Source organism: Clarias gariepinus, chromosome 4 (genome assembly GCF_024256425.1).
Source record: "Clarias gariepinus isolate MV-2021 ecotype Netherlands chromosome 4, CGAR_prim_01v2, whole genome shotgun sequence".
Classification (NCBI taxonomy): Eukaryota; Metazoa; Chordata; class Actinopteri; order Siluriformes; family Clariidae; genus Clarias; species Clarias gariepinus.
In genome coordinates, this window is record NC_071103.1 from 10,649,159 (window position 1) to 10,675,603 (window position 26,445).

Genomic DNA, 26,445 nt, shown 5'->3' on the forward strand with positions numbered 1-26,445 from the left:
ATCGAAGAATAACAAAATTGGCAAAGACTCTCAATGATGCCAATGATCAGTTCCAGCATGGTCAAAGAACACCTAAAGTTACCTGTGAGTACTGTTACTATTAGAAGACGGCTTTGTGAAGCCAAGCTATCAGCAAGAAGTCCCATGGTTAAAAAAAAAGACATGCGCTGAAGAGGTTAGAGTTTGTCAAAAAACACATTGACTGGCCTGAAGAGAAATGGTGCAATATTTTGTGGACTGATGAAAGCAAGATTGTCCTTTTTGGGTCTAAAGGCCGCAGACAGTTTGTCAGGCGACCCCCAAACACTGAATTCAAACCACAGTACATTGTGAAGCATGGAGGCACACGCATCATCACATGATGCTTCTTGTACTATGGAGTTGGGCCTATTTACTACATTTCAGGGATCATGGATCAATTTAAGTACATCAGAATACTTAGAGGTCACGTTGCCGTATGCCGAAGTGGAAATGCCCTTGAAATAGGTGTTTCAACAGGACAACAACCCCAGACACACCAGTAAGTAAGCAGCATCTTGGTTCCAGACCAACAAGATGGACATTATGGCGTTATGGAGTGGCCAGCCCAATCCCAAGACCCTAAGACCCTAATCCAATAGAAAACTGACAATAAATGGCCTGACAATAAACATGCTGTTTCTGAGGCAAAACCAAGAAATGTAGAGGAATTGTGGCATGTAGTACAGTTGTCACAGATGTGAAGCAGTTCTCAGAAACCATGGTTATACAACTAAATATTAGTTCAGAGATGCACAAGAAAAATTTACCTTTAAGCATTTTTGTTTAAACCGTAAATTCATTACTTTGTAAGGATGAGTGATTACACTGCTTTTCTTTTTTTTTTTACAGACTACTATTTGGCTTTCTTTACTTTCTGTAAACTAATAATCCATTAAGCACATTTTCTTCCTGTTGTGATTAAGAATAGAATGTGCAGGGTGTCCAATGCATTAGTATGATTTAAATTAAAAGTTATTATATGGATATGGAGCTTTACTCACTTTTTTCAACACCCTGCTATTATTTTGAACACCACTGTATGTATCTACGGGGTTTGTTTCAGGTGTGTGTGTAAGAACAGTTAAACTTATTAGCTTTACTTTATAGCATAACCCCAAAAGAGGGACTACCAAAAACAAATTAAATTTGGGGTAACAGAAACATTGTGTATTTGGTGCAACCAAACCATTGCTTTAACCAGTGAAGTACAAAGACACAAGGTTTTCTTTTAATTCAAGTCACATATGCACATCCCCCAAACGCACTGTTCCAAATCCATCACATATCTTACATTCCTCCTGTACTTACACAGCAAATAAAGTGCAGTTATATGACCTCACATATGTACAAGCATTTGTGCCATCTCCTAGCTTTCCCTTTATTGTATTATTATAACTTATTATCAGTTGCTACAGTAAGGTACTGACTGTGTGGGAGAATTACATAAAGTTAGTCATCAAAATGGCTACTGAGCTCTTTTTAAATCCCATTCTTTGTATTTGAAAGCTTACCAAGTGCTATACAGCAGAGGTCACAGTATTTTTTTTTTTAGATTTTACAATCAGTGTTTTCCATAGTTCATAAAGGCAGCTTTAAATGAGAGAACTCTGAAAAACAGAGGCAGACACTGAAAGTGTTTTAACCAGTCGTACCTTAATCCTGTTCAATCCCATTATCTTTTAAACTGTGTCTCCCAAAAAAAGGCTTTCGGCTTGTCGATGCTGCACAACGCAAAGACCAGGACCTGTTTGCTGTGTCTTCTGTACCTTGTGCATTAAAGTTTAAATGATCACACATTGCAGAACAAGGTTAGCCGAGTCCTCTTCACTACAGGCCAGTCTGTCGTTAACATGCATTTGACAGGATAAGCACACATTTCTATAATGTGCTTTCCAGTGTATTATAGTTGTCCTTGAAATTTTTGAGTTCTAGGAAGTGTTTTGGTCTCTTGCTGCGCTGGCCTGAGGAAGGCAGGTACGTCACCTGGATGGTTGAGGCTGACGACGGGCCAGGTGAGCTCGTCAAGTCTTTAGCCGCAGACTGATGCTGCTGGTTCAGGCTGCTGGAACTGGAGTGCACCTTTACACTGAGTGCAAACAGTGATGAGAAGACATGTGTTAGAACTGAGGCTTAAAGACTTGTATTATTCTCAAAAAAAAACATTTGGTAATAATTTAGAATCCCTCTATCGGAGCTGCCTTTATTATGTGGAGGGCGTTATCTTCGCAACTGTTGCAAGTAAATTTAAATCTACACCTGCATGGAAGGCTGCTTTGTGACAATATCCATTTATTTAAATATAAGAAAATATAGTGGACAGACAGAGGCTTTCTCTGGTCAGAACTCATCCTTTTAATAATATTTTCAAGTTTCATACCTTGGAGGACCCAAAGCCAGTCTCAAAAAAAAATCTGCCAGCATGTCTGTACGTCTGTCCAGCCAGACATTGTCACACCATCTGACGCAAAACTGGCTGAACAGAATTGAATTAAACTAATATTTGCCTGTAGTTAAACCTGCGCTATAAATGTTGAGTAAAAGGTAAGTTAAGAGCAGTTTTTTGGACTCGAGGTGGGCGTGGCTATTAGCGGCCTAATTAATTTAGTTAGTTAGTTTAAGGAATTGACATCATATCAACATGGCTGCTAAAAACATGAACTATTAAACAAAGTTGCAATTCTTACCTTTAAAGGAGTTCAAATATTTGCCTTAGATCAATCAACGTCAAACCCATTAGCTTGTTAAATAGAGATGACTGACGCAGTGCTCTTTGAAGTTAAAAGCAAGTTACTTATTGCATTCACCTGGCTAGTTTGTTGCTAAAAATGAACCTGAGTGTGTCATAGGTTTTCCACTTTCTAACTCGAATGCATTAAGGTTGAAAATGTAATTTAGTAAATTCATATTTGTATTATTTAAGAAAGATCTCTTCTGTTCGAACTACCTTAACTACAGGGTGCCAATACAACCCACAGGGCACAAGCTTGCACAGTCACACACTCACTCACACACACACTCTCTCTGCATGTCTTTGGACTGTGGGAGGAAACTGCAGGACCCAGAGAAAAAACACCACTTTCTTTATTATTAAAATGTTATTATAGTGATGAAAACTAAATGCAGCTCTATACTGTGTGTAACTGAGAAACAAAAAGAAATGGAAAGAGAGAGAGCAGTGCACTCACAGGGCAGCCAACTCGGTCAAGTCTTCTTTGTATTTGAGGAACTCCGCTTCACCAAACACCTGCCAAGAAAAAAAAAAAAAATGTTTTTTAGACTTTAATGCTATACATACCCAGTACTTGCTGTTATCTGGGTATACATAATATGGCCATTGCATACATAATACAATACTTTTGTGTGTCACTTGCACCTGTCCTCAGAATATAACATGACACTGTCCCCGATGATACAAACTAATACTAAATAAAAAAAAGCCTCTTAAACCGACCAAAAGGTCCGTTTTCTGAATTTTGAAGATTAACCAATGGTTTTAAAGGTAAGGCCAGAGATTTGATTTTAACATGCAGCTCGATGAGAACAATTACACCCACTACAGGAAATTTTAAACACAGGCCAGGCTCGACAATGAACCCCTTAAACGTTAGTGTGCATAAAACCTTATGCACACTGACGTTATTGTTCAACTTGGGAAAAAGATGGACAGAGGTGTTTTGTCTCCGACATTCCATCTACTGGACTCTGTGTTTAATCCTTCAGCTATACAGTACATGAGGTAGACAAGCAAGTATTTAAACAATGCCAATTATGTGGCCTGTGCGAGTGCATGTATGCAAGTACAGTATACTGAATTGTAAAAAAATATATATCTTACTTGTTTAGAAATGCTTACAAAATAACTCTGTCAGACTGCTTAACACAAAATGGTCTGATGGAATATAACTAATATATATACTCAGCTAAAAAAGAAACGTCCCTTTTTCAGGTCTGTGTATTTCAACAATAATGTTGTAAAAATCCAAATAACTTTATAGATCTTCATTGTAAAGGGTTTAAACAATGTTTTCCATGCATGTTCAATTAACCATAATCAATTAATTAACATGCACCTGTGGAATGGTCGTTAAGACCTTAACAGCTTACAGAAAGTAAGCATTTAAGGTCACAGTTCTAAAAACGCAGGACACTAAAGAGACTTGTCTACCGACTGTAAAAAACACCCAAAGAAAGATGCCCAGGGTCCCTGCTCATCTTCGTGAACGTGCATTAGGCATGCTGCAGGGAGGCATGAGGACTGCTGATGTGGCTAGGGCGATAAATTGCCATGTCCACACTGTGAGACGCCTAAGACGGCGCTACAGGGAGACAGGAAGGACAGCTGATCATCCTCGCAGTGGAAGACCACGTGTAACAACACCTGCACAGGATCGGTACATCCGAATATCACACCTGCGTGACAGGTACAGGATGGCCACAACAACTGCCCGAGTCACACCAGGAACACACAATTCCTCCATCAGTGCTCAGGCTGTCCGCAATAGGCAGTCCATGAGGAGAAGATGCACTGCAGTACTTCAAGCAGCTGGTGGCCACACCAGATACTGACTGGTACTTTTGATTTTGAGCCTCCCTTCATTCAGGGACACATTGTGAAACATTTTTAGTTTATGTCTTATGGTGTTGACTCTTAGTGTTCATACAAATATTTACACATTAATTTTACTGAAAGTAAAAACTGTTGAAAGTCAGAGGACGTTTCTTTTTTTAGCTGAGTATATATGTATTGAAAAAGAAATTATATTTTGATCGGTCTACACTTACTAGCATATATCACACACACAGACACACACAGACACACACAGACACACACAGACACACACAGACACACACAGACACACACAGACACACCGAGGTGCCGTGACGAGCATTGTCGTAGCCCTCCAAAAGGCGATCGATGAGGCTGCTGTGGCTGGTTTTGATTAGTGAGTGAGAGTTGCGCAGGTCCAGCAGCCATTTCCTGTATCGGGGGCCGGTCAGAGCGCTGGGGCAGCGGGCCAGATCAGGACAAACAATGCCTGCATATGTAAGGGATGAAGATGACAAAGCAAATCAGACAACAGAAACAAGGCTGCACACATAACTTCACAAATACCAGTTTTAAACATGCACTCAGTAACTACTGAAAGTGTCTAATGTTCTGAATGTGTAATACTGCATATGTCTGACACTATTATTACCCAACAGGCTTTTAAAACTACATCTAATGTTTCTCTTAAACAGGGAGTTATCTAATGATGCGAGAACGGTAGAAAACCTAACAAGCTTTTTCAGTTCGAACTGGAAGTTTTATGGTCCCAAAGAGTAATGATAAATTCTTTAAAACCCATTTGTATATAAATGGATCCAAAATGTTTTTACTCATTATGTTGCTTATATAAAAACAGAAAGGTCATACAATTTAAAAAACATTCCACATACATTAGATGTTAAGACACCACTCCCTACAGAACATGTAGATTTTAAACGACTTAACCACTGGTTTAGCTGAACTAATTGGTTCAACTTAATATTAGAATTAGGTTTTAGCAGAGCTGGGTGAATTACACAAATCCTGCACTTGAGGAAAGTAGATTCCCCAATGCACATACTACTTAAAAGCGACTCAAAGTCCTACATTTACTTGTCTATTTGAGTAAAAGTACATATGTACTCATCTTCAAATATCAAAAGTACAGGGCTTGTTTTAGCTCACAACAGCCTTTTTCATAAAAAAATAAAAATAAAAAAATATTCTCTCTTCACACACACATATAATTTAATTGCACCCTCATAAACGTGTTTTAAAAAACGTACAAACCCACCCGTTGAATTTTGGTGTTATCATAAAGTGCATGGACTGAAGGTGTGAGATTGCATTTATTAAGTCGTTTTCAAATGCACACTCATAAGCGTGTATTTAAAAAAAAAAAGCGCATGCCCATCTGTTGTATTTTAAGATAAACTAATTTTTTTTTTTAGGTTGAGTTTATATGATAAGGGCATTTTCCATTTATATTTTAAATCAAAATATCTTTCCTTTCCATGGGCTGACTGCGATAAAACAAAGCCTACAAAACATGTACTCAGTTCCCTCCCACCAATTGGTTTTAAACGTGTGCATGTACGAACACCAAAAATTGTACTGGACACTATACACACACACTATCAAGTTTCTAATGCTAGTTCTAAATGCTTTCAGAAACTTTCCCACAGCTGTTCATGTTCACAATTCAAGCAAAGAGGTGTGAATATTTATAGCAGAACCTGAGTGGGGTAAAACCATGATCATCTGCTCTGATGCGGGGGATCTTACCAGTGTCTCTGATGGCATCCAAAGCTTGCATTCTGTACAGATAGTTATAACAGCCTGCAAGCACACAGACACACACAAAATGGTATAACAAATTTTTTATTTTTTAATATCACTATAGTTTTGTATATTTTTTTTCCAAAAAAGTGTGCCAAATTTAAATTCTTGACGGTCCTTGGTCGCTTGACTCCAGGCCTCATTCAGCTGCACAATGGATATGCATGTTGCTACGTATTTACAATGTTTGTACAATTCCGACTACTCTGATCTGTCACAAACATACACAACTAGCCTACAATGTACTTTATATATCTCATGATTTTCTATGTATCATTAAGGCTTGTCCAAAATTGCTACAACTTGACATGTTAACAGCGACCTGGATTTATGCGTTTTTGATCTCTGTGACTACAGAAACTGAGTCTTCACAATACACAACACTATCATACGCAGTGTAGTATCTATTAGAGTATACTACTTAGTAGTTTGTTGCGCCGCAAGATTGAATTTAGCAATTTCAGCAGGTTTGCACTACCCCATAGGAGAGAATGTGTGCAAGCTCCCCAAGAGTGACATCTCAAAGCTTTTCACATCATGACTAGACAAAGAATTCAGCATATTTCTGAGTCATTTTATAGACACATAAACCAGCTATGAAGAGTTTAAATCAACTACAATCCACCTTTAAAATATTTCAATGCACGTTTTAAGTCAGTGACTACATTTGTAATTTTTAAGCATGGTAAAACTGATTGTAATCTCCACCAAGATTTTTTTTATGCTTTTAGACATGAATCAGTTTGGAATCATATTTGGGATTGTGGGAAAGAGGCCTAAGGGGGAAAAAGTGAAACAGGAATCTTTACTGGGACCTGGAAGCTATTATCATAATGTTTTATGCCTTGTGTGAACTGCACATTACTTTTGGTGAACTAGACAATCGAGTCATAAACAAACACTAACATTTAAGCCGTATCACAATCTTTTGTCCTATTAAGAACATTTGTAATAGCACTTTTAATGTTTCCATGCGATCAGCCACTAACTCCTCACTGGGATTATAGAAGTAGTAGTAGTTATGGGTCACACACACACACACACACACACACACACACACACATATATTGTTATGGCTGAGCAGTATACTTGCCTAATATTTAGTAGCCCCTTGCTACCAAAACAATAATGACCTGTGTGTTCTGACACCTTTCTACTGGAACCAGCATTAACCTTTTCCTTAATTTGATCTACAGTAGTGCTTCTATTAGATCAGACTACACAGGCCAGCGTTTATGTGCATCAGTCTTGGCCACCCATGACCCTGTTGCCATTTCACGGGTTTTCCTTCCTTGGATCACTTTTGGGATGTCCTGATCACTGCAGCCTGGCAACATGCCACAAGAGATTTGCGGGATTTGCACTGACTCAGATGTCTAGCCATTACAATTTGGCCCCTGTCACGGTACTGTAGCTACAATATCTTGTTATAGTGGTGGCTGGAAGTGAGTGGGATATATTACACCTTTTTTTCTGTAGTAGATGTGTTGAAAGCAGAAAAAATTAGCAAACATATGGATTTAAGTAACTTTGACAAGGGCCAAATTGCAGATAGGGTTAAGGAGGATCTTGATCAAAGGCACAACTCTGGCAGCATATTGGTATGGGGCTTGAACCCGTGACCTTCAGATGAGTAAACCCAGCCCATCATCATGCTCACCGTTCTGCCCGCGATGCTTCAGCCTGTCGTCGTCCTCCGACAGCAGCCGTGGCTCATAGCGGATGTTATTCACTTTAGAGAGCCGAGACTCGATCTCTTCTTTGAGATCCTGGAAACAGGATAATAAATGCAGGTATTTAGTTACTATCGTTATTAACACCGATACCTCAGACAGGAAAGTAACGTATAAGAGCGTTACCCTTGGGGCGTTGTGTCCCACCGGCGCGTGCGGGCCTCTGCGCGACTTCACAGCGAACCGCATGATCTGCCTCTTCACGAAGATAAACAACAACACAAACACCTAAAAGACACACAACACACAGGACAGGATATCACCTGAGTGCTTGATTATCTTAGCCGCGCTGTTTTATTTTTTTCCACAGAAACCTCAAACTTTAATACTCCTCATCTATATTCTCTTAAGTGCACTGTAACAGAAAAATCGCGCGCATTCACCCGTGACCTGTTAGCCACTTAGCTAGTTCCTTACCAGGCTTCCGTAGGCCATAACAAGCACTACGTTTACTCCCGACAGGGTCGAGTCATTCTTCATTTTCGCATTTATTTACCCCCGACCTCAATCCTAACAAACTAAGCCGTTTAAACCTATCAATTCTAGCTTAACATGGTGAGAGTTCAGAAACCTCACAACGACTGACTGCGCTCAGTTTCCTCGAGCGGACGCTACTACACTGTTGACAAACAACCGAAGGCCCAGTCACGTGACTTTCCTCCCCTTCTTCTTCGCCGCGGACGCTAAACTAACTAAATGTGTTCATAGCACCCCCTAGTGTGTTGGAGAGTTGAAAATCGAATCTAGGCTTTGTGTGATACTTTACTGTTACTTTCTATAACAACCAGCATTAACCATTTCATCAATTTGATCTCCCAATGTGCATCAGTAAGCCCTGGCCACCCATGACCCTGTCGCCAGTTCACTGATTTTCCTTTCTTGGATTGCTTTTGGTAATACTGCAGACCAGGTACATGGTGCAGGAGTGAAAGTTCTTAAGCACCTTGGAAATCTTTCAGGAGTCTAAGGTGGTCAATTATGCTGGTCCTACTTCACCATGGTGTCGATGTGACAGGACCATGACAGGTCCACAATAAAGTCCACTATCATCTCCTTGATCTCATTATCAATTATATAAGGGCCTATGTGGGTGCCGTCTTCCATTCCAACCATACAGAAGCCACACCTTATTCAACCTGTTTAATTAGTTATTCTTAGCTTTCATTAGACTATCAGGTGTGGCAATTACTTGGCTGAAATGAAAACCTTCAACCACCCACACCGGCACTTTCTGGATAAGATTGAACCTGATAAAGTGCTGCTGATAGGGATGGGGGGGCGGGCAATTATATAATACCTACTGATAAAAAAATTAAAATTGCATCTGCCACTGATTTTACTATTAAATACCAAAAGCCATAATTTAGTAAAACTGGAAACAAGTAAGCTATGACTGTGGTGTTGTTTTTATTCAGGTATACTGGTCGTTTGCAATTAAATTGTGCTGATTTTACTGGTTCAAAATTTTGTTTAACAAAGGGCAATGCAAATATCTGCATCTCGTTGCATCTTGACATGCCACTTTATACTCTTTGTTATTTGAAGACATGAAGGTCAGCTGTTCTGGAATACAGTAGTTCTTACAGAGACTGTATTTTCAAGTGCATTTGCAAAACCATCAACCACCATTATGAAACTGTCTCTCATGAAGGCCATGCCAAAATAGCAAGACCAAAACTTACCCCTGCTTTAGAGGAGAATGTCATTTATAGTTACCAGCCTCAAAAATCACCAATTAACACAGAGCACCTCAGTTTAAAGCTGTTACGAAGGCTTTACAGAGCATAAGATAGCAAACACATCTCAATATCAACAGTTCAAAGGAGATTGTTGCATATTTTGGGTGCCTTCATCATAGTTTTATAATGTAGAAAGAAATAAAAATCTGGAAAGACCATGGAGTTAGAAGGTGAGTCCAACCTTTTGACTGGTACTGTATTTAGAGTTGTCTTACAACATATACATACATTCATATACAAAATCTTTTAGTCATATTTTTTTGTGACATTCTACAAGTATCATTTCACCATAAGCTGCTCAGAGTTTCTTTCTGTTCGAGAGCTTTCATTTTCTCTAAAACCACAACAGGCTTCCGTTGCTTCTGATGGTCTTGAACAAACTGCAGTATGATGCAAGCACAAAGCCAGGTACCAGGTTACTCTGCTGGCCTTCCATGGGCTAATTGCATAAAAATAGCTTAAAAGTGAATAATTCAATGCCATTTATTCTTAGTTTGCATAATTCTATACTACAGTATGTGCAGCAAAATTTCTCTTCTTCACTGTTCCTTTTCACGTTTCTTAATTTGCTTACTGTGTCAGGTTTGTGGTAGCACGCTTTGCAGCCTTTACAGGAAGCTCCAGACTGACTGTTACTCACCGAGACAAAAACAACCATGAAGGTATTCTTTCCTTTTTAATTATACAATGATTTAATATGCTACTTTTTTGTTATTTCTCAATAGAATGGTCTTTGTTTAAATGGATTATAATGGCAATGAGAGCATTGTAAACAGGTTAATTAAGTAATAGTTTTAAGGATATTTTATTGCAGGCCAGTTGGTCCTCGTGTTTTATCACCATGGTTAAAAATCGAGAGGTGAGAAACAAAATTCGCTCGCTTTTTAAATTGTTATTTTTAGTTTATTTATCTGATGTTAGATTGCTATTCAAGTTAGCTGTTATCTATTTAGCTAAAGTATCAGTGAGTTAGAAAACATAGATTGCTTGGACTAGCTCAAGTCCGTATGATGGCTTGTTCTGGATTGTTTGGTGAAAAGCTGCGGTTTATTGAGCACATGGTCAAGGGTCAGAATACTATATTTAAACTGGAATCTATCTTCTGATGATTCAATGGCCAGATCAGTAGAAAGATTTACCCTGATTTTGGAGCATGTTTTTTTATGGTTAACAGGAGAAAACAAAAACAAAACAAAACACGAAAAAGTATATAATAATAAAAATAATAAGCAATAATCCAAAAAAATAAATAAATCGAGAAAAAATAGCTTTATTAAGGTGCATGATTAACTTTGAGTTTAATGACCGAAATTATTTAAAACATTTACATTATTCCTTAATTTAAGTATTTGCAACAACTTTAATTTAATTTTGATATTTTTGCCCAATTTTGCTGTTGCATACGGTTCGAACACCTTGAAAGTGCTGTGTTTTGCACCTGCGCAAATATGAGTAATAAAACCTAATCAAGGGCTAATGATAATTCCATCTTGGTCTGGCCTGAATTGGATTGGATATCAATTTAGGTCCAGTTTATAATAAGTGGGAATATTTTAAACCCAAATTACTGACCAACAATTTAGCAATCCTGGACACCATGTACAAATTGTTTTAAATGTGGTGTGAGTAAATGTACTAAAAGAATGCATAATCATCACTCAGATGCACTGCCAAAGGTGCCAAAGACTCTTCATGCACTCGTGATGGGATTCATGAATACAAATAACACCTAATAGCTGAATGGCAGAATGAAACCTGCACTAGGCAGTGGTCCATGTGTCTCTGTTTGGGTGTGTTCTACTGTTGTTGCCTTTTGTCCTGATCTACGTTATACCAAACTATGACTTTATTAGGTTCACCTATCTTCTTGGCATATTTATTTCTAAATACATATTCTGTACTTTATGGGGACACAAATACTGACCTTGAGTCATATGCCTATATGCATAGTTCATCAGCTTCCCTCTACCCCATTGTTCAGTGGAAAGCGGCATCTGGGATGATAAAACTGACCCAGGGGTTCTCCTCTTTTCTCAACACAGCAGTGACTGTTAGGACTTTGGACACTAGATAGAAACATTCTGCCTTTGTGTTTTTTCCCCCACTTCTCAATTTAAGCTTTGTTGTTGTTTTCATGTGTACCTGATTTACCAGGCTATTTATATCTTCCCTTTTCTTTGTTCCTTGCTTAATCCTCTTGTTTCACACTGGAGTACATAGAAACCGGCTTTGCCCTTTGCTCTGACGTGTCTTGCCTTTTGCAGCCCGCTTTTGGAATCCTTTTTTATTTATTCATTTATTTAATTATTTAATTGATTATTATACACATACTTTTTTTTTTTTTAACCATGTGACCCCACAGGGACCTCTGTATTTTTTTCCCCATGTGTGCTTTGCTTCAACTTCCCTTTTTGTACCAAGTATTCTTCTGTTTTTGGTTGGATGATTTTTGCATCTCCGTTTGCTTTTTTTTTTTTTGGTTGAAACTCTCTGAAACAAAGTGTCTCTGCTTAGTGATGTCTACTAGATATCTAGATCACTAACCTGTGGACCTGGACTTAGGAACACGGGTTCCCATACAGTACCTGTCCTTAGAGGACTCTGCCCTGGACATTTCAGTGTTTTCCAAGCTCCCAACACACCTGATTTTACCAAAAAGTGTGTGAAAGAACTTGGCTGGTCTCCACAGATCCCTGACCTCAAACACACCTTAGAGATTAACTAGAACGCCGGCTGCACCCCAGTTCTGCTCCCCTACCCTCACTGGTCACCCACATCCTCATGATCTTGTGGCTGAATGAGCACTAATTCACAAATCTAGTGGAAAACATTCCTAGAAAGGTAATCGTTATTATAACAATAAGGGAAGACTGAAACTGGGATAGGTTGTTTGACAAGCACATATGGTATGATGGTATCCAGAAACCTTTGGCCATAGAGTGTCAATGAATAGTTGGTGCACTATGTGTGTGTGTGTTTTTTACATCATGCCAAAGATAGTTTACAGTCTAATGGGGTGAAACTAAAGATGTGTATCAGGACTGAGATTCCAAAAATGTTGCAGGAGCAAGATGTTCTTACATTCCTGCATGCGTGAGCTGGCTGTTCATTGTAAGTTAGGTCAATTTTTAGATTTTTTTTTTTCATGATTAATGAATTAGACTAAAGACCTGGATTCCATATTAACATCACTTAACATCAACTGTTATACTGAACTGCCTGTCACCTAACACACAGTACGAATGCAGATCAATTCCTGCTTTCTGTTTCACACAAATGAGGATAGGTTCCCTGTTAAGTCCGGTTATTCTCAAGGTTTATTCCTATTACCATCTCAGGGAGTTTTTCCTTGCCACTGTCGCCCTCGGCTTGCTCACCAGGGACAATCTGGCTATTTTGGATCATAAACATTCTATAAATTATTCTTTTGATTGTGTAAAGCGGCTTTGCGACAATTACAAGCGCTATACAAATAAAATAAAACTGAATTGAATTATAAAATATCAGGCATAAACAAACAAAGACGTGGGATTAAAACACATCCCAAGCACATGTCCCAGTCTAGATAATGACTTATTTTATACATTCTAGATCAGCTATGCTGGAATAGTTCTTGCAAGATCAGTATTGTCGAGTGCATTCACACACAAAAAAAAAAAAAGATTTAAACTAGTTCTCATGAAGACCAGCACAGGAAAGCAAGACCAAAACCTACCTCTGCAGCAGAGGAGCAAGTTCATTTATAGTTACCAGCTCAGATTAGAGCCTTTATGACGGCATAAGTAGCATCTCAATCTCAATATCAACTGTTCAAAAAAGATGCATATTTTGTTCAACAGTGTAGAAATAAATAAAAATCAGCCATGATTTTTATTTATTTATTGACCATGGAATCATAAAGTCTCTCATTTATGATTGGTATTTGTGCAAAAAAAAAATTGTCAGGTTTGAGCAGCTCTTTAACACAATCTTTTCTGTGTTATCTTTAAGGATTTCATGGGTCTTAAGTTTGTTGTTCATAGTGACTGATTGCTTTGTTTGTAACTGCCGTGCGTAACGGTTCTCGGCACTAGCACTTCCTCCCTCATTCCTAAATGTTAATGCAAATGTATTTTCATTTCCTGATTACGCCGATCCAGTCTCTGGATGTTTGTTATATAGACCTGTCATAGTCCTGTCAAATTCATTATATCAAAAGCCTGTGATCAATCCCATGGAGCAATAATCATAGAAACCTTCCCAACACTCATACACTGAAATTCAATGATAAAGACTCTTAATCACACATCATCTATAGCACTTTATCCTGTCTACAGGGTCACAGAGAGCCTGGAGCCTATCCTAGGGCACGAGGCGGGATATACCTGGATGGGGTTTCTTTAAAATACAGATAGGATGCAAATATAAAAACTTAGTCCCTCTGGTGTAACATGGGAGCATGTCTATTCTGATGTAAGTGACCTTTTCCAGGATGACATCCTTTAGGGAACAAGAGCTCACTGCATGCATTGATTATTGCTTTACTACATTTCCAGAAAAGCTTTTAGAGTCTGAGCCAGGGTGCATCTATTAATTGGTTTGGTGCCCTGCACTGACCCAGCACCTTGCTAAGGCATTTTGTGTTGTTTTCATTGGTCTTTAATGTATCATTCATTAATATGCTTTGTATTTGACTGCCTGTAAAGGTGCTCACATGCTTGAGATTTTTGTTCGTTACTATAAGATGTGAGTACAGTGATTCAGTGAAGTCATTAAGAAAACAAATCAAGAATGCTGCTATGATATGATACGTGGGTTAAAAAAAGGGCAACAGATGACTACACAGGCAATTTTATGCCAAGGAAAAAATCAAAGGCACTATTTTCTGTCAACCTTTTTTTTTTGTGGGTGTGCGTGCTAGTGGTTACTTTTCTTATACTGTATGAAAATAAACTGAAGAAGGGAGGAAAGTGGCAGAGAAAGGGTGGAGACACAGAGAGTGACAGAGTGAGAGACAGGCATACACGGAGAGAGGCGGCAGAGGGAATGAGAGGGATAAATAGACAAAGACAAGCAGAGTCATGAAGACAGATTCAGACATACAAAAAGAAAGACAGAGACAGACAGAGAGAAAGAAAGACAAAAAGAGACTTTAAGAGCTAGACCGGTGAGAGTGTGAGATAGACAGAGAGAAACTGGCAGCGAGAGAGAGAGAGAATGAGGTAAGGAAGAGAAGGTGTAACAATGAGAGGGGGTGGGTGAGGGTGAAAAGGAAAAACCTGTCAGGCGGGTTGACATTGCAGATGAATAATAGTAAAATATAAAAAGAATGAGTGCAAGACAGTAGGAAAGGAAGTGTACTGAACACCTGCTGTGATTGCCCTTAAAGGTATGTCTGCTGTTAAAATTAATTTCAGGTTTAACTAAAGTGCTTGGGTGCTTGGTGTATCATTCATGTGTCCAATGTACGGTATGTGTGTGTTGTGTGTGTGTATGTATGTATGTGTGCTTCCATGCCCCAGTTGATCCTGTAATCCACCCTGTGCCTTTTCACTCATTGCTTAAAGTCACACAGGTAATCTCACCACTCTTTTTCTTCACTCTTCCCATCGACCCCTTTCCTAATCAGCACCTGCTTTTTTTTTCACAGCTTGATTTATTTTTTAGCCAATCAATGTTTATGTCATCTTTACCTGCTGGGGTGTTGGCTCTTTTGAATGGTTGCACTAAAACACACCTTGCTTTATATTCTTGCTTCCCTTCCTGTCTGCGCCTTCTAAGTCTCTGTTTCAACAATACGTACTGTACTTCTCTGGACCTGTGTTTTCTCAGCTGTTCGTAGGTATTTACTTTGAGACCACATTACAGTGTTTCTGAAAGGATGAAATTAGGATGTGTGATGTAAGTTGTGTTTATCGGGCGAGTTCTTTATCTGCCTCACTCAGGGATGGATTGGCTTCCGGCAGTATGTATGTAAATTAGCTGCCGTGTTTTGCAAGGCTGTCTGATTTTGTCACATTCAAAGGTTTTATCTGCAGTGAACTATTAAAAGTGTGACATCGTTGTTTGGTACGTTTCTTGGTTTGTTATAATTATTATTCTTTGTACAACAATTCTGCCGTTTCAATAGACGGAGAAAAAGAGCTCCATTTTTAATTTGCAATCTACGTCAACTGTATTTGTACGTCCTGTAGTGTATTTTTGAACCTGCTACAGTATCTGTCCGGATTGCGGTCTGGTGTGTTTGACCTGTTATCTGCTTGCTGATCAGGTTTGGTTTAAGTTCAAGAGAGTGACGAAGAGCTAATAGCATGCTGGTTGTGTAAACATAAACTGATACAGTCATGTGATCAACTTCAGGGTACCATGGAGATTTGGTTTGGCTCTAGGAGATGGTGAGGTTTTGTGATTTGTTATGGCACTTCCACAAATTGCGCAATTTGTTCGCTGACGTTAAGAACCTTTTGCCTTTTCTTGTGTCCTTTACCTCCACTTACCACTACAGATTCTAGATAACATTTGCTTTAAAACTGCCATTCTTTATCAAATCTTAATTTTTTTTAGGTTATCATAAATAATTGTTTACTTAATCATTTATGTAAGATAATTATATCATTTTTTTCCTTTTTTTGTAGGGCTTTGAACAACGTAGGACTATCTGACAAAGCCAGAAAGAGACGGAGAGACACAGGATCAGACAAGGAAACCTGCCAAACACAGCACAACATTTTGTTGAAGTGAAAGAAGCAAAGGCTAAAGCTAACCAAATTTCCTGGGAAAATAGAAACATAAGCAAGAACAAATGTTCCGAGAAATAGATAGCCAACTTCCAACACATGCAGATATAAACAATTCTGGGTACTAAGGACATACTGTAAGAGAGCGGATTTTTTTGGTGGTCTGTATTATTTGTGTATCCTTTCTACTTGCTGGACATTTTACTAACTTTACCTTAACATTTTGGCCCTGCTAAAAAAGCAACACCTGCACTGTGACGAACTCTTTTGACATTTTTTTCCCATTATTTATTTAACGGATTACTTAGAAAGAATGCCACGTCGACACTTGGACACCCTTGACCACATTGTTCAGATTGAATTACATAGCTGACAAACTACCCACAATCCGTATGGACATCCAAAACTATTTATGTGACAAAACTCTGGAATATGAGCACGTGAAGAAGTACTGAAAAGAACTTACATTGTTTCCTCACAATCATGCTGTAATGCCCACACTGTTCCACGCCATTAGAAATGAATATCTCTGCTGGATCTACACATGTGCCTGAACACTCTGTCTGTCAATCAGAAGCAGTATTGAGAGCTGGAAATGGAGAATCTTCACAATATCCTGAAGAACAGAACCAACGGCATCCACAGCCAGCTGTTAGGTTCAAAGTCCGCTCTGCTAAAGAAAGAGAGCAGGCGCTCACCAAAGCCAGTAGTTTCAAGTTTGAGGCGTTTGAAAAAAACACCAGAGGCATCAGAGAGAACAATAAAGAGATTCCCGGAGACCAAAAGATTTCACCTCCATCACCAGATACTAATGTTATCGACAAACCAAAACCAAGAGCTCTGAGTCAGCTCAGCGTGACAAAGAAGTCAGGATTATCCATCAGCTCTGAGGCGAGCAGTAGCACTCAAAAGAAGCCAGACAGTGTAGAGAGTCCCACTACCAAAGCGAGGGGAAGAACAGATTCTAAACAATCATATCTGTCCAACAGAAGTAAGAGCTTGGACTGGAGAGGATCTAATGTCCAGACGGATGTTTTTAGGAATTCTAAGGAGCCTGAGGAGAGATCAACACGGCGTTCTGAGAGTTTGGAAAGAAAGGATACAGCCAACTCCAACGAACTGATTCGCCCATTGAAAAAAGTATCATTACAAATCCAACCATTTAAAGGATCCACAGCATTATCTGTATCTTCACCTGTGAGAACGGTAGCTCTTGCCCCATTTGTCCCATCCAGAATAAAATCATATAAACCCCAGGAGAAGACAGGGGAAATAAAAAATCCCTGGCATTCTGGAAATAGTGGTACTAAGCCAGATCAGGCAGAGCACCATCCCACAAAGGGCAGTGAGATCACTGGTAACCACACTGTAACAAGCAGTAGTAGTCATAATGTGTTCAAAAATAACACTGAACCAAATTCTGGAGCCTCGCTTGGAATCATCAGTCCCGCCCCTTTTATCAGTTCCCATGGCGCTGATTTAAATTCCAACTGCCATAAGCCCACAAACAGCTTATTGGAGGGAGGCTCATCTTTTTCATCTTTAAGCAAAGTAAAGCCAGTTTCATATAAACCAGAAAAGTTCAGTGCCTTCCCAAAAGCACAATTTAAAAAAGAAGAAATGAATTTTACTGCCTTGGCAGATACTTCCTCTGTTTTACCTGACGGAAATGATAACTTGACCACAATCTCTAAAAGGTCTACTGAGAAGCCTATTAGCCAAGACTCGACATCTGTGGTGACTAACAGTAGTACACATGATGAAAAAAGACTGAATGGGAACTTTATAGGACTAGGAACTCAATCCCTAGGTAGAACAAGAAACAGACATTTTACAGCTCCGGTTTCATATTCAGCCCATGGTCCGAGCAACAGTAATAGTTTACAAAAAATCTGTAAAAAAGAAATAGAGAGGGAAGTAGAAATAACAACTAGCAATTCAAACCAGACGAAGGACATGGAGAATATTCCAGGAAAACAACCACATAGCTTACAGGAAGTGGTAATTCCTCAGAACAAACCCCAATCACCACAAAGTATGGCAGTAGATGGCGTAAAACATCTTCAAGAACATGGATCTGGTTTGGAATTTGGCTCTTTAGGAAATCTAAACAAGAAGGCCGAGGTCCTGTTAGAGAAAGGCCCAAAACCATCCGGAAATTCAGTGCGAAACAAAATTCACAAATTTGAGGCTCTTGCTCTTAAAGGCCAAAGTCCATCATGGACTCAGCATCCCAGAAGAGCTATGTCAGTTCCAGAACAGACAAAAGCGATGGCTAGTGTGAATAAAACATATTCAGACAGGTCATTGGGTGTAAGGTTGGGTGAGTGGAATAGAGAGAATCCTTTTAGTAAGAGCGAAGTCAGCAATGAGGCAGGGAGTGGACATGATCAAACTGGACCTGGCAAGATCACAAAACAAGATATAGAAGCATCACCAGTGCAAAGCCAAATCAGACGAAGTATAAGTCTAAAAGTTGAGCAGACTTGGAAACGTCTGGATGCAGTTCCATCTGATCAGAAGACTGAGGGTAAATTTACTAAGATGAATAAGTACGCAGACGAGCCAGATTTCTCCAAAGGTAGTAATCCCAAATCTTACCAAAAGCTTAATAATGTAGATTTAACCGAAGAAAAAGTAAAAAATTATCTCAGTCCAACAATGTTTGATAAGTCTCAAAAATCCAGTGGGATCACTAATGTATCTCAGTCAGACCTCTCTCTTAAATCAGAAACAAAATTTGCAACATCTACAAAAGATAAACCGTCTCTAAAAGAAAGCACTCATGGGTCACCACATGTAGATCCATCCACCACAACAAAATCAAAACTGTTAACAGGCAACAGCACTCATTCTAAGTCACCATCCAATCTCCTTAGTGACTCAGAGGTAATCCCTTCCATCCAAGGTTTTTCTTCAACTTCAGGTGATTTCATCAATAACTACAACACAATAAAAGATGAAAAAGTAGCTGAAAAAGTTCTTAGGTGGATTATGGACAAAGGGGTTGATGATGAGAATGATTATGATGATGATGAGGATGAGGGAACAGAGCAAGGATATGACTCTGATTCAGGGGAGTCATCAGTAACCATCACAAGCAATGTGAGCAGTCGGAGTTTTTCTATGAGGTATGGCAAATAAAATTCGACGTCAAATTGTTATTTATAATCAATTACTACATTTTTGTGTGAAATTGTGGTTATAATGAATTTCATCTGCTTTTCTCTACTCTACTGTTTTCTCACTTAAACAGTCTTGTAGAACTATGCAGTCTTGGAGGGCTGGATATACCACCCTCGGATGGAAGTGGGTCAATGGATGATGAGAACTGGATGTCCAAGCGTACAGTTTCCATGAGCTCAGACGTTTCTGCTTTGTCCTCTGTGACGCTGCTGGGCATGGACGAGCTGGAATGCTTATTAAATGATGTCAAGGGTTTGGAAGATGATACCTTAGAGGTACTTGGAATTCTTTAAAAGTCCAAAAGACCAATATGGTAAATGGAGATGGGGTCTAGCAGAAGTATGCAGTGGAAGTATGTAGGAACGGCAATGTACAGTACCATCATAATCCTGCTGCAGAATCCTGATTAAACCTGCTCCTACCTGACAAAACATATAGCTAGGGGACAAGATATGAAATAGATAAAATAGTACGGTGTTGGCTTTCCAGAACATATTGAAAAAGGCTTTGGAATGGATTTTACAATTTTAATGTACGAATGAACACCATTTTTTCAAAAGACATTCATTCACTTGCAGTTTTATGGTGGTAGATAAGCTGTCTAATACATTACTCAACATGTGTTTAATTGTGCTGAGATCTGGTGATTGGAAAAATCATTGAAAATCATGATTGATGTTATTTTTTCATATGATTTACAATATTTTCTTATTTATGATACCATTTAGTGGATCCTTATGCCCAGTGTATAAGGACATGAATATCCTGGAAGCGACACTCATAAATATAGAAAATTTATTTTATATCTATAAATTTATTGTAGAGACAGCTATTAGTTGAAACATAAGAGCCATTGTTTAATTTGTCATGTATTTGTATTTGCTATGTATAACTTTAATAAGAATATGCTCCTGTATACTTGCTGTATAATTGGGAGTGATATGTTCTGAGTTGTTAAAGCTAATGTAAAAGGCATAAAGCTTTTCTTATACGTAAAATGGCTGCAGGAAATAGTATAGTAATGTGCAGAAGTCTTGAGCCTCCAATAATTTCTTCTTAGTTTCTTCATAGTTGATTCCAAAGAGCCAACCCGTCTTGCATTTTAATGTGGTTTAATTAAAGGAATAGTTCTCTACTGAAGGATTTTTTGGCACTCATTTATGGCCAGTTTAGGCTCTTTTTCTGTCTAGTCCTTGTACCTGACCAGTTTTAGAGGGATGTTTCTGTTTGTTAAAATACACAGGAACCTATGGATCATTAAAACATGAAACAATGTTTTTACATAAGGCATGAACCAGTGAAAAACAGCTGCAGGTGATCAGGCTGGTGATTAGTACAGTATATTGGTGATGCTGAATGCTGAGTGCTGGATTTAGATATACACCCATCCAGGGTGTACCCTGCCTCATACCCTAAATCTCCTGAGATAGGCTTCTGGCCCTTGCCACCCTATACCCAGAATAACACAGTATAGAAGATGAATGAATAAGTAAATAAGTAGGTAAACTTGGGGAAATAAGGAGTTGCTCAGGAGTTATGCACAGTACTCTATATCTATGTGGAATATGCGTTTATAATATATTTATATATTTCTTATTTGTTGTAGAATTATGAGGATGTGCATGTGGTTGTCCTGCATAAGGAAGCAGGAAATAGCCTGGGCTTCACTGTGGCTGGAGGAGTGGATCAGAATAAACCTGTGACGGTAAGTGTTAATTAGTAAATTAGTCACAAAATACACACAAAATGATTTTTGTACTTAAAGAAAATGCCAGAACAAAATAACAAAATACTCCTGCCAGAGATCCCTCTTATAGTTAAACTGGACCAAAAAAAACACAAAAAAAACCCCTTTTTTTTCTTGCTCTATGGCTGTTAACAAGTAAGCACTACCTCTTCTCTCTAAGGTTCACAAGATCCTCCGTAATGGTATAGCAGCCCAGGAAGGCACCATCCATTTAGGTGACCAGGTGCTTTCCATTAATGGCAATGCTCTACAGAACTCCACCCACAAGGAAGTGTTCAACACTATGAAGAAAGCAAGGGGGCGGGCAATGGCAGTGGTGGTTATCCGACGAGGTGACGTCACTGAAACAAGCTACAGCTTAAAAGACAGTCCACAGAAAGAAGCTGGGACCCCAGGTGTGTTGCAATACTTACAGTATATACTGTATCTATTGTATATATTTAGCTATTTATACTGTAATGTATTTATCATAGGAAATTTCTCTTTGTAAACAGACAGCAATGAAAAAATAAACACTTCATGTCACATAAATTATTTATATAAATTATTTTTTTATTTGGGATTAATAGTTTTGGTTAGATTACTGCAAATGTTTAACCAAGCTCTGATAATATATTTTAGATAATAAAAGATTACGCTTATGCTTTCAATTTTATTTTACAAATAATTTTAATTAATTAATAAAAAAATAATATTATATAATTATTTATTTGGTTTTATTATATTTGTGTGTAAGGGTCAGCCAGCTTACAACATCTCTGGAGCAGATAGTGTTAAGGGCCCCACAGTGGCGAATTTGGTGCTGTGGTTTGAACCCCCGACCTTCCGATTAGTAAACCAGTAACCCACAGCCTTAACCGATTGTGCCAACACTGTCCTAGCAGTGTTGGCAATGTACTAATAGCAATATTAGTATTAACATACAGTAGTACTATTATCATTTTATATTAAAATTAATTAAAGGTACATTGCTCTCCAAAACTGCAGCACATTTTTGTAATGGCAGTTGTTAGGCAGTTAATTGATACACTAAAGTAAATTGATAAATATAATTATTCGCTGCCAAAATATACTGTATACAGAACAAAATATCCTATATTTTTGTATTTGGATAAACCATAGTCGCTTATTACAGTACACTTGTAAACGGAGAGATAAAACCTTGTAACCTTGTAAAAGCACAGATGAATATAATCATATTTGAAGATCGATGTAAAATGATTTTGAGCTGTGAGTAAGTGACCTTGTGTGGCTCATATATAGAGCTTCTCAAGATAGATAGATAGATAGATAGAAAGATAGATAGATAGTTCTATCTGGTAATGAAATGCATTTCATCTTGCATATACAGTACCAGAAGTGCAAATAGTACTGTACAGAATATACATTGGTGCAAATATTGGCAAGTTGCAGGTTAAATAAGGTGTGGCGGTAGTAGCTCAGGGGGTTAAGGCTTAAGCAATGCCCATAACCCTTTCTGCTGCTGGGTTCCCGATTCACGTCCGACCCTGCACTCTGACCCCAAGCTTTCTAACAAAGCTGGGTGTATATAGTAACTATTGGATGGATAATGATATACTGTAGCTGTTAAATAGATTACTTAATGAATTGTTAGTTACTCTGTTATAAAAGAAAAAACTAGTTGTATAAAGAGTGTGTGTTTGTGTGAATAAGAGATATGTGTGTGTGTGTGTGTGTGTTTTTAATAGGTCGAATAATGCAAGTGACTTTGAATAAGTCCAGCTCTGACCTGGGATTCAGCCTGGAAGGAGGAGTGGGCTCCAGTTTAGGGGACAAACCCCTCACTGTACAGCGGCTCTTTCAGGGTAAGACCCCACTTTTATGACTTTCAGAACATACTGTAAAAGTCCTGATCAGAATGTTTTGCACTTAAATTAAGTTCAATAAAAACAGCAACTATTCCCCACAACAACACTTTAAAGGGTAATATTATTTATATATCAGCCTTATAATGTATACATTATTTATAAATCAAACTGTTTCGTTAAATTACTTGGCATCTTTGTATGTTATGGTGTATTAATACCATTAAAAATTTTTTATTTCCCTTAAATTGCTGCATGTCTATTGTACTTGTGTTTCTGGTGATAGATTTACAGTTTGTGTGCAGAGCAGGAAAATATATAATAACCAAAACTTATTATAAAGTACTTATATTCACCTCAATTTTGCTTTAACACAAAAATCTGAACTCTAATCCCTTTAAGGCCTGTGCGCCAATGAGACTGATAAAAAAATATTTTTTATTCATCGATTAATAAAAAATCTGCTTAATGTAACGTCACTGCTTATTATTATTTTCATTATACCATGACATTCATATTTATAAATAAATTGTCTTGAAGGGTTTCATGATGTAAGAATATGTTATGATAAAATATTTATACAAATTAATGAACTACTTCTTCGATTACTTCTATATAATATCTTCTGCTATTACTCAGGTGGACCAGTTGGGAAGGTTTTCCCAGGAGATGAACTGTTGGAGGTTGAAGGTCAGAGTTTGCAGGGTTTGAGGCGACTTGAGGTCTGGAATCTGATCAAGAGATTGCCCCCTGGCCCTGTGGAGGTCTTACTGCAACGTCCTTAGTAGTGTTAATGGCAACATCTCCTTTGTAACAACTTAAAATATGGACTTAAATGCTGTATTTAGATTTGAGTTATTCTCAAAACTGCACACACTAGTATTCACACAGACTTCAGCCTAAGCTGCAACGGGTAAGTAATGTCTGAGTTGTTAATGATCCTGACCTTATGTGATTTTTTTGTTTTGTTTTTGTGTAAGATATATAGTAGAGATTTCTGTGTTGACCTGCACCATAGTCTGACGTCTGTTACAACTGCTATATTTCTGACAATGATTTTGAGCTTACAGTATGTAAATGTACAGAAAAAGATGCTGAACTGCAGGCAGTTTCAACAGTCAGAAGGGTCAGCTTAAAAAATTAAACACGTGCATAACAGTCATGTGAATATACTTTCCATGTAAATATCCACGTTGCTTTTGAGGTTCTGTCTCTCCATAAAGTCCCAAGAGAAGAACATATGTTACCTTTATACCAAATTTGTAATAATCTTGTTACACAATTATACATTGGTTTCTGGCAGATTATTCGCTCTTATATGTTTTATGTATCACTACTCCTAAGAGTATGTAGTCATGAAATAAATTAAATCATAACTATATTTCTGTATATAATACAATTTTCCAGAAGATTACACCAGCGATTGAAGTCTATAAAACAATTAAGAGATCATTTGTTTTATCAAATATTTGTTAATACATTTTGTCTAAACATGTTTACATGTCACTAAGAAATATATACAGGATGTATAAAATATAAATAGATAAGTTCTACAGTTTACAATGTGGCCTATGACTTATGTCATGTTTATGCAATGCCTATATTTATACTGTTCTTATTAAACATTAAAATAAAATGGTTATTTATGTAATTACTATCATATATATATATATTTGTGTGTGTGTGTGTGTGTGTGTGTGTGTGTGTGTGCGTATTTTATGACAGATCATTTTGCCTTCAGGTAGTGAATGAATAAATAACTTTATTGCACTGCAATGTTCCTTCAAGCACATTCCCACAGCTAATTGTTAATAATGTTTATTATATGTACTGTAACTCATTAGCTATCAGCAGTGTTGTAAAGTGTGCAATAATCATATTAGAGTCAAGAATAATTTGTCTCCACATTATCCCCAAGGGAACCAAAGCATGAACAAAGCATTGAACCTTGAGGTGGATGAGATACAACAGCAAGAGAACAAATCAGATTCCACTCCTATCTGCTAAGAATAGAAGTCTGAAGCTATTATGTGCTTCATTAGAGTTACGGTAAACTTCCTTTCAGCTCAAACCAGTTTGGACATTCTATCTGATCTCTCTCATTAGCCAAATATTTATTTCTCTACTGTCAAATACAATGCATGTAGTGTGTTTGTGTAAAGTTCATATATCAGTTCTGTAGACTTCAAATTGTAAAGCGACCATCATAGATCTATAAATCTTACCATGATTCCACTGCGGTTAGTTTCCAATTACTTGAAAATATTTCAGTAATAAATTATGTTTGTATCCATAGTATCACAGACTATAAACTGATAAGCCCAGGTTTGTTAGACTACCACAGGTATGAATTCAATGTATAATGAATCGGTTTAATTGATGGATCTGAATATTTTATGCAGTACTAGTGTAACCAGTATAGCTTTCCATAAACAGAAAGTGTTTAAATATACAGTTAGTTCCGACAGAGTAATAAGATTAGATGAGATGCATTCCACAAGTAGTGACAATAGAGCATATCACTTAATCTAACAATTGATGATTAACTGTCAGTTGCCAGCTTGGGTGAATGTAAGTCAGTACAGTCTACGGAAAAAGATGGGAGAGCAGGTGGCTGTCAAATCCCACATTCAAAACCAGTCATGGAAGCGCTTTCAGCAAGGAAACACATCTGATAACATTATATTATCTTAAACAACACTATTTCTCCCAGTTACTGCTCAGTAAAGTGATTGTGAATTGCCCCTGAACCGTCCGTGTTGTTTTATTTATGGCTAACGCAAGACTAGTTTATATATATATATACTAACTATATTCTGATACTAGGCTGAACCTCAAATCCCTGATTAATGGCACTTCTTGGTGTGTGGACAAAGAGATTTTTACTTATACACTACACAGTCACTTATGTTTTGAATTTAAAAGTCATAAAAGTACAATTATATACAAGGCCTATGTTTTCTCTAATTTATATATATATATATATATATATATATATATATATATATATATATATATATATATATATATGCTGTTTAATTAAATGTTAAATGTTGTTTTAAGACTACTACTTTATGAAGTATAGTCACCTCTCATTTCTTAATATTTTG

At 37.7% G+C, this 26,445-nt stretch overlaps 2 protein-coding genes across 6 annotated transcripts; one reads left to right on the plus strand and one right to left on the minus strand.

The window, feature by feature from the left end:
• Positions 1-1,227: 1,227 nt before the first annotated feature.
• On the minus strand, positions 1,228-8,774 carry c4h1orf43 (chromosome 4 C1orf43 homolog). The gene is made up of 7 exons (XM_053494157.1): positions 8,539-8,774; positions 8,248-8,349; positions 8,049-8,157; positions 6,335-6,388; positions 4,891-5,057; positions 3,207-3,265; positions 1,228-2,107 (listed from the first exon to the last, which is right to left on the minus strand). The coding sequence occupies exons 1-7, from the start codon at positions 8,599-8,601 to the stop codon at positions 1,900-1,902; spliced, it is 762 nt and encodes a 253-aa protein (XP_053350132.1). The 5' UTR covers positions 8,602-8,774; the 3' UTR covers positions 1,228-1,899.
• A 1,429-nt stretch (positions 8,775-10,203) lies between these two features.
• Positions 10,204-24,976, plus strand: si:dkey-92i15.4 (uncharacterized). 5 transcript variants are annotated; one of them, XM_053494151.1, is made up of 8 exons: positions 10,204-10,268; positions 10,443-10,522; positions 16,475-19,707; positions 19,833-20,037; positions 21,369-21,467; positions 21,670-21,904; positions 23,219-23,335; positions 23,975-24,976. In XM_053494151.1, the coding sequence occupies exons 3-8, from the start codon at positions 17,096-17,098 to the stop codon at positions 24,118-24,120; spliced, it is 3,414 nt and encodes a 1,137-aa protein (XP_053350126.1). In that variant the 5' UTR covers positions 10,204-10,268; positions 10,443-10,522; positions 16,475-17,095; the 3' UTR covers positions 24,121-24,976. The 5 variants fall into 5 exon arrangements, with proteins under 5 accessions (XP_053350126.1, XP_053350127.1, XP_053350125.1 ...); XM_053494152.1 differs by adding an exon at positions 10,675-10,719 and having other exon boundaries at positions 10,260-10,522; XM_053494154.1 differs by lacking the exons at positions 10,204-10,268; positions 10,443-10,522 and adding exons at positions 14,839-15,228; positions 15,362-15,414.
• The last annotated feature ends 1,469 nt before the right edge of the window (positions 24,977-26,445 follow it).